At 47.5% G+C, this 9,213-nt stretch overlaps 1 protein-coding gene across 1 annotated transcript in view; it reads right to left on the reverse strand.

Moving 5' to 3' along the window:
• HGD (homogentisate 1,2-dioxygenase) overlaps positions 1-3,386 on the reverse strand; it is a 29,929-nt gene extending 26,543 nt beyond the window's left edge. The window contains exon 1 of the mRNA XM_055003001.1: positions 3,219-3,386. Within this exon, the coding sequence (XP_054858976.1) occupies positions 3,219-3,233 (15 nt within the window). The 5' untranslated portion in view covers positions 3,234-3,386. The remainder of the gene's footprint in view (positions 1-3,218) is intronic.
• Positions 3,387-9,213: the final 5,827 nt, after the last annotated feature.

Genomic DNA, 9,213 nt, shown 5'->3' on the forward strand with positions numbered 1-9,213 from the left:
AATGCATCTGTAAGCTCAGGGTGTCTTTGAAGCTCTAGTTCCTATATTCAGGGAATTTTAAGAAGGAAATTAAGGGCATTATTTACTTTATGCTATTATATAATGTGCACTGTAACCTTTGCTAGAAAGTTTGTAACAGGCTCTTTTGCCTGTGTCTGAACTAAGCTTCCACTACTCCAAAGGAAAGATTTATTTTTTCTTTTGGATAGTGTTTAGCAATTAGTTCAAGACCTGTTAAGCAAAATTGTTCTTTGAACCATTTGCTTATCAGTACATTTATTTGTAAAAGGTTCTTTATTGCTTTGCCGCTTTTAATTAAAGTACCTGTTAGTTTATTTCTTTTATTGAAAATACACTCTATTTTTTTAATGAAGCAAGTAGTTAAAATATATGATTATTAATGTAAGTCCTATAAAAATAGAACATAGAAAGGCAATCAGAATCAAATTTGCTAACATTTCCTAACTAACTCTTAAGTTTAAAAATAATCAAAGTTCTTATGAAATGCATTAAGATTTTCATAGCCTACATTGCAAAGATAAGAATCTCACCCAATCTTCATGAGATCTCTTCCAATTAGAACTCATTATCTAGATTAGCATGTTTTATAGGTTATCATATGCAAATATCTAAGATCTTTTTACATAATAGTATAAGCAAACTATGATTGGTTTAATGCTTTGTTGAATATTCATAATTTCTATTGTGTATCCTTCTAATTAGCCAAAAATGACATTATAGCTAACTTGCAAAACAAAGCCATAAATCCGTGAGAAATGACAGGAAGAGTTAAGATACTAGATCACTATTGGTCCAGTCTCTGAAAAAGAAACATTGATCTAGATGGAGTCCCCTGTTTTTAATTAGCTGTCAAAAGATTTAAGTGCACCTGTTTTAGTTACCTAACACTAAAAAAAAAAAAGCACAGACAGTTCATGAAAAGTTTAAAATTCACCTAGAATACAAGCTGTTACTATGTATTAGCTTAGTATTGATTAGTATAATGTGCTTTAATCTATATTATTACAACAAGTTGATCTTCAATTGCACAAGCCGTTTAGGGACTTCTAACATTCTTACCTAGTATTTCTGCATTTGCAAGATTCACATTTTAAACATTCTCTGGCACAATTCAGTTGGCATCAGGATTGGAAAAGTTGAAAGCTTTCTAGATTTTATGTGTATATTTCTGGAGCCTCTAGTGTTTCATGCAAATGTGATATTAAAGACTTCATCTGTTAACATTTAATCTCTGCTTGGCATTTTCCAACCAAATTAAGTGAGGAGGAAAGCACAGCACAGCATAAAAAATTAAACCATATGCCTTGATTGGAAGGACTGGAATATCACATGGAGCTGACCTACAAACCATGACCTTTGGCTGAGGAGATTAGACAGCAGGCTCAGAAAAAGACGTTTGAAGCTGGACTCCATGGTGTGGAATATGATTAAGGCAGGTCTTCAAGCCCAGTGAGCATAATGCAATTTTTGTATGCCTCCCAGTGGATGGCTGTCCTTGAAGAACATTTTTATTACTTTTTAACAAGCTTGTGAGGCATCCAGTGTTGACCTGCACGTACACTCACAATGCAAAGGTGGGAGAATTAGGATTTAAGGGTGCCTCTATGTATGTGTTCATTCCATTTGGAGATCCACATTTCACCAATGTTAAAGCCAAACCCTGTACGGACCACAACACCTCAAAATCCATTCAGCCAATGTGAGGATGTTAGATCTCCATTATAATTGTAACTGGCCAAAAGGAGATCATTCCAGATGGGTAGTAATGTTAGTTTGTAGCACCAAAATGAAAACGAAGCTCAGGGGCACCTTCAAGACTAGCCTGGCTCAAGTTCTTGGGAGTCAGAGCTCACTTCATCAGATACAGGGAGTGTATATCCAAACCAGCTAAAAATGAATGAGAACAACCTGTGCAAGTGAGCTCTGACTGACACCAGCTTGTACTGGGATTAATTCTGCCTGTCTTTAAGGTGCCCCCAGACTCCTGTTTGCTTCTTGCCGAAAGAAGAGTCATTAATAGTTGTCAGTCTTTGGGGCCCATTCTCCCTGTCTTTTGCAATGCACCCGTTATCTTTTCTGGAGCATTTGGGATTCTGACAATGCAAAGAAGAATTTCTGTGACAAAGCAGGTGCTATGTTTCCTTTGGGCCTATTCACTTGCTTATTTTGTGGCATTTTAATTCCGTTATTTTACAGAGCCCTAAAAGCGTAAGGTGTGAATGTAACAAAGGTAGGTTTGCATATGGTCATTCTAGCCGAGGGGAGGGGAGAGGTGAGCCACAGCTCGCAGTTGTGTGTCCACCATGTAATGTGTGAAATGGCTGAAATCATCTAAATGGGGACTTTCTTTAGCAGAACGGACAACTTTTTTTCTGTGGGATGCCTCCTGTGGTTGCAAGTTCCGGCACCAGACGTGTTACAGATTAACCACAGGTCGTTGTTCACATGGCTGTCAAATGTATTGTGGAATGTTATCATGACTCACAAACTCCGCAACAGTATTCAGGAGTTCTGACTTCTGGGCTTCCTTGGATAAAATGGGAATGTCTCGCCACGTCTGGGACCTTTGGAGTTAATAGAGAGGCACACGCAAGGGAAAGGTCTTTCTTATTGGCTGGAGGGGGAACAGCCCCAGTAGAGCAAAGGATGTTATTGGGGGAGGGGATGTCACCTCCGTGGCATAAATTTCCCAAATCAAAGCTTTAAAAAGAGGGCACACTCCAATGCCCATCTTCTGAAACTTGGGGGAGTTAAACGGATCTCCCAGAAGCCCAGGTCTGGACAGAAAAGAGCTGCCTCAAAGAGGATGTGGGTGGTTTCATTTGAAAGAATGGCTGTGTTTTAAAACGTTGCCTGTGAATCAAGGCAATCGAAATCTACGGTGGAGCAAAACGGTCCATAAAAGAGGGATCCTTGGAGTCCAAGACAAATGCTAGGGGGGGGGGTCTTGCTTCCAGGAAGACCCCCAACCAATCACTAACTCCAGAGTCAGGCCAACATCTGCAGCAGGAGTTCCAAATAAAACTGCAAAAGAATCCTCCCTCCCCACAAACCCGCCACCACCACAGACCAAAGCATCCTGTAGCCTGATTAATAAAAAAGGAATGGCCTGCACCGCAGGGTGACAATAGCAAGAATTCCAAGCTCCTCTGGCCAAAGCAACAGGCTCCAGGCTCCCAATGCTCCAAAGGACTTACCTTCAGCTCAGCCATTCTTTCCTCCTTCCTTGACTTTCTGGACAGGACAGTTGCCCAACCAAAGGTTTGGTCCTAAACGGTGGGATGGTTGGTTTCAGAGACGAGGCACTCCGGCAGATTCTCTTGCAGTGACAGTTGGGAACCGGCCAAGGCAAAGTGATGGCAGTCCCTCCCTCCCCATCCCACAAGAGAGAAAGTCCAAGGGGTGTTTCCAATTGTTTGCTCAGCTGAGCCTGGGTTTAATCAGAAACAGGCCTCTCTCTTCCAGAGACCAATCCGGGGATTCAGCTATGCAGGTGGGGTGGGGGTGGGTGGGAAATCACTGCAGTTTTCAGTCATTTTAGTTCAACTGTTGTTAATGTAGGCGGAAGGGGGACTAGAACATGGATTACAGAGAGATTGTGGCAGAAAACCCTCCTCCACTTCCAATCAGTGCACTCCACTTGATCACATAGTGATCATGAACAGGGAGGAATACACATAAGCAGGGCTTTTTTTCAGGGGGAACGCGGGGGGAAAGGTGTTCCGGAACCTCTTGAAAATGGTCACATGGCTGGTGGCCCCGCCCCCTGATCTCCAGACAGAGGGGAGTTGAGATTGCCCTCCGCGCCGCTCCAGCGGCGCGGAGGGCAGTCTCAACTCCCCTCTGTCTGGAGATCAGGGGCAGGGCCACCAGCCATGTGACCATTTTCTCTGAGGGCAACCCACTGCGTTCCACCACCTCTTTTCCCAGAAAAAAAGCCCTGCGTGTGAGTCTCTTCACTTGCCATTCAAGTGTCATTCGTCACTTCTAGCTTGGCCCTTAGAATACATTGGAGGACTTTCCAGCCATAGAATTACAAGCAGCAGGGCACGTTCTCTAGCCAAGTCACCCAAGAAACTGCTGCAGCTGGCACTATGAGAGGGGCTCCATTGCCCCATGAAAGGGCGGGGGGGGGGCTTGGCTCATTCCCTCCTGTTAGTAGCACAGGAGGCGGCTGGAGTCCTATGCTGGGCTCATGCCACACTGGCTGCATCTAATGGATCTGGCCGGGGCAGCCCAAGCCCAGAAGGGGAGTGGTGGGCCGTGTCAGGGGTGACAAGATACCTGGAATTGGCCCCAGTGGCTGTCTTAATGATTCTGGGGCCCTGGGCAAAAGTCCAGGATGAGGCTCCAGAGTTACTGCCACCCCTCCAGCCTGGGCCAAGCACGGGTGGCCCTCACCCTGTGCAGAAGAGACAGGAGCCACAAGCCTGTTGCCTGACACCCCCCCCCCTTCAGAAGGGAGAAGGCAGAGGCTGTGAACAGTTGGGGCCTCTCCCAGGGTGGGGCTTGGGGCAGCTGTCCCCATTTCCATTAGCTAGGATGGCCGCGACTGGCCCTGAAAAGACACCACATTCTTCAACAGGGAGGGATTCTTCCATCCAAAGGGGCAGCCGCAGGCCCAGGCCCAGAGAGGTGATCATTTCTGGAATGACCAGTCGATTCTACATCTAAGCAAATGTTAATGTCTTTTTAAATGCGAAACAATTTTCAAAGCATGAAACATTCCATTTTAATGAAGCATCTGAACTTTTCATGCAATTGTACAGTTGCCAGGCCTGGGTTGGGAAATACCCCAAATTTGGGGGGTGGAGCCATGGGAGGTGGGGTTTGGGAACAGGAGGAACTTCACGGGGGTATAATGCCATAGAGCCCACCTTCCAAAGCAGCCATTTTCTCCAGGGAAACTGGTCTCTGTCACCTGGAGAGCAGTTGTAATGCCAGGAGACCTCCAGCCACCACCTGGAGCTTGGCAACCTTAGCGACTCAGCACAGGGCCCGCTCTGCATCCCAAGTGGTGATTAAAGCGGGCCAGCTGGCCTCCAAGGAAGCAGTGCCTCCTGTTGCAGGCCTTTTTTGCTTTTTGTGAAGACTGCTGCAACTTAGCCACAGGTTGCTCAAGAGGACACATGAAAACGAGCCAAGCTTTGTGAAGGGCATATGACCTCCATTTTGCTGTCGAGGATATTGCTGAACAGAACGATGCACTTGAAGGTTTACACTGTTCAAAGCCCCTCGACGTCTTGACGCTCAACAGTCAGGTGTCGTGATTTACAGCCAGGCCCCTAGCCGATTCCTGGGGGATTCTCTATGCAAAACTGTTCCAAACGCTTCTTCCTTGGCACCACAGGGCCTCACTAGGCAAGATGGCAGCTTCACGCATTGACAGGGGCAGGAATTAGAGTGCAGCCAAAGTCCCTGAAGTTTACAGACTTTCACAGGCAGATATGGAGCCATGGTGATAAACCGCCACCGGCAAGCCTCGGGGATCTAACCGTAGTGAATGTCATCTCCTGCCATCAAAGAAAACAAAAAGCTGCAGGTGCTGTTAATGATGTATTAGAGGGCAGATCCTTAATAAATAATGGAAAATACCTGCAGCTTGTAATTTTCTTCTTGCAATTCCCTGCCGAGATACCATTCTTGTCCCCCTCCTACCCTCAGGCTTATGCAAGCATCTTCCAGGGAAGGAGGGTCTGCAAAGGGGGAGCTCAGCTCAGACCTCTTCCTCAGGGTTCGTAGGCACTGTGGCTGGAACCTGACAAAATTGGGGGCCACGTGGCTTAGCTGTTAAAATCCATGCACGTGGATTCCATGACAAAGCACGAGTCCCCACCCCATCCGTGGCGTAACGAGATGCCGGAACTGACACAACACGGCCACCATTTCCAGCTTTGGCTAGTAACATTTTATAAATTTCTATACCTGTATATAGTTTTTAAAGATTTAAACTATTAGCTGATCTGTAAGATCAGTTAACTATAACCAAATCGGCCAGCATCCAAAGAGCTATTTAGGTGTCTAGAACGGGTAGCTAGGGGTGTGCAAGCCAAAAATTTTCGGCTATAGCCGAAAGTAGAAAGCCGAAAGAAGATTCTCTATCGTTAAAGCCGAAAGCCGAAACAAGAATCTCTTTCGGCTTTCGACTTTCGGGATTCTTTCGGCATTATTTCGGCATTCTTTCGGCTTTTTTCTAAGGGAAAATGCCTCCGTCTTCCAGGACGCCTGGAGGAGGCATTTTCCCACCAAATAAGCCCAAAATTGGTGGGGACCTTCCTCTAACCCTTCTCTAACAACCACCCAAGTTTCAGACAGATTGGACTTTGGGGGGCCATGTTATGGCCCCCCAAAGCAGGTCCCCCCATCCTCCCATAAGAAAGCGAAGGAGCAGCATATTGTTAGCATGCTGCTGCTGATCTTTCTTCATTATTTCCTATGGGGAAAAAATGAAGAGGCAGGCTTCCTTTGCCAGGGGTGGCATTTTGCATGCAAAATGCCCCCCAGCCCTCAGGGGCCCTTCTCCCACCCCTCCTCCCACCCCCCACCAAGGCTCAGCCTGCTCCCACTTGGGGGGGCCATTTCATGGCCTCCCCAAGTAGGTGCTCTAATCTCTACCACTGACAGCTGGGGGAGGCTTGTGTTGCCAGGGGTGGCATTTTGCATGCAAAATGCCCCCCAACCCTCTGGGGCCCTTCTCCCACCCCTCCTCCCACCCCCCACCAAGGCTCAGCCTGCTCCCACTTGGGGGGGCATTTCATGGCCTCCCCAAGTAGGTGCTCTGCTCTCATCTCTACCACTGACAGCTGGGGGAGGCTTGTGTTGCCAGGGGTGGCATTTTGCATGCAAAATGCCCCCCAGCCCTCTGGGGCCCTTCTCCCACCCTTCCTCCCACCCCCCACCAAGGCTCAGACTGCTCCCACTTGGGGGGGCCATTTCATGGCATCCCCAAGTAGGTCCTCTCAGCCCCTAAAGTCCACCCCTTACAGCCCCACACAAACCCAATTCCCCCCCAGCTGCCACACACAGACCCAAATCCCCACATTAGCCCCTCACAGACCCAAATCCACCCCCACCTGCCCTACACCCATAACCCCAGGAACAGGCTGGCAAAGGCCAGCCCTCTCCCTTTGTTCCCTATGCTGGGAACTTCTAAACTCTCTTTCCCTGGGCAATTCTGCACAGCCCAGAGGTGCCACAATGGTGGGCACACTTCTGAGTGCCAGCTGGTCCCTGTGAAAGAGCACCTGAACCACAGACACCCTCCCTCAAATTCCCCCACCACCTACAGAGATGGCTGGCCAGCCAGCCCCATTGTTCCCTATGATGGGAACCAACTGCACAACAAAGAATAAAACAAGAACAACACAAAATAAAGTTTTAAAAAAATTATTTTCTCCCTTCCAAAGTACAAGTAGGCAAAGCATTATGACACATTACACCAGCAGTCCCCCACACAGAAAAATTAAAACAAAACTCACTTAACATCAGAGAATCACAAAGCATGATTCCTGTCAAAAACACTTTATTTCTTGAACAGCTTTAGGTTACACAGCAGGGGGGAACACCAAAGGGCATGGCAGCACTATCTTACAGAAAAATAACACAACTCACTTAACATCAGAGAATCACAAAGCATGATTCCTGTCAAAAACACTTTATTTCTTGAACAGCTTTAGGTTACACAGCAGGGGGGAACACCAAAGGGCATGGCAGCACTATCTTACACAAAAATAACACAACTCACTTAACATCAGAGAATCACAAAACACAATTCCTGTCAAAAACACTTTATTTCTTGAACAGCTTTAGGTTACACAGCAGGGGGGAACACCAAAGGGCATGGCAGCACTATCTTACACAAAAATAACACAACTCACTTAACATCAGAGAATCACAAAAACACAATTCCTGGCAAAAACACTTTATTTCTTGAACAGCTTTAGGTTACACAGTAGGAGGGCACAACAGGGCATGATAGCAATGTACTACAAAAAATAATACAACCCACTTCACCGTTTTTGACAGCAATTGTGTTTGTGTGATTCTCTGATGTGAAGTGAGTTGTGTTATTTTGGCGTAGTACACTGCTTTCCTGCTCTGCGGTGCCTTCCTACTGTGTAACCTAAAGCAGTTACAGAAATAAAGTGCTTTTGACAGCTATTTTTTGGGGTGATTCTTTAATGTGAAGTGAGTTGTGTTATTTTTGTGTAAGATACTGCTTCCATGCCCTTTGGTGTCCCCCCCCTGCTGTGTAGCCTAAAGCTGTTCAAGAAATAAAGTGTTTATTTGGGGGGGAATTGGGTTTGTGTGGGGCTGTAAGGGGTGGACTTTAGGGGCTGAGAGGACCTACTTGGGGATGCCATGAAATGGCCCCCCCAAGTGGGAGCAGTCTGAGCCTTGGTGGGGGGTGGGAGGAAGGGTGGGAGAAGGGCCCCAGAGGGCTGGGGGGCATTTTGCATGCAAAATGCCACCCCTGGCAACACAAGCCTCCCCCAGCTGTCAGTGGTAGAGATGAGAGCAGAGCACCTACTTGGGGAGGCCATGAAATGCCCCCCCAAGTGGGAGCAGGCTGAGCCTTGGTGGGGGGTGGGAGGAGGGGTGGGAGAAGGGCCCCAGAGGGTTGGGGGGCATTTTGCATGCAAAATGCCACCCCTGGCAACACAAGCCTCCCCCAGCTGTCAGTGGTAGAGATTAGAGCACCTACTTGGGGAGGCCATGAAATGGCCCCCCCCAAGTGGGAGCAGGCTGAGCCTTGGTGGGGGGTGGGAGGAGGGGTGGGAGAAGGGCCCCTGAGGGCTGGGGGGCATTTTGCATGCAAAATGCCACCCCTGGCAAAGGAAGCCTGCCTCTTCATTTTTTCCCCATAGGAAATAATGAAGAAAGATCAGCAGCAGCATGCTAACAATATGCTGCTCCTTCGCTTTCTTATGGGAGGATGGGGGGACCTGCTTTGGGGGGCCATAACATGGCCCCCCAAAGTCCAATCTGTCTGAAACTTGGGTGGTTGTTAGAGAAGGGTTAGAGGAAGGTCCCCACCAATTTTGGGCTTATTCGGTGGGAAAATGCCTCCTCCAGGCGTCCTGGAAGACGGAGGCATTTTCCCATAGAAAAGCCGAAAGAAAGCCGAAAGAATCCCGAAACGTTTCGGCTTTTTTCTTTCGGCTACCCGAAACGTTTCGGCATTCCCCGAAA

The sequence above is a fragment of the Eublepharis macularius genome, chromosome 18 (genome assembly GCF_028583425.1).
Source record: "Eublepharis macularius isolate TG4126 chromosome 18, MPM_Emac_v1.0, whole genome shotgun sequence".
Taxonomy (NCBI): Eukaryota; Metazoa; Chordata; class Lepidosauria; order Squamata; family Eublepharidae; genus Eublepharis; species Eublepharis macularius.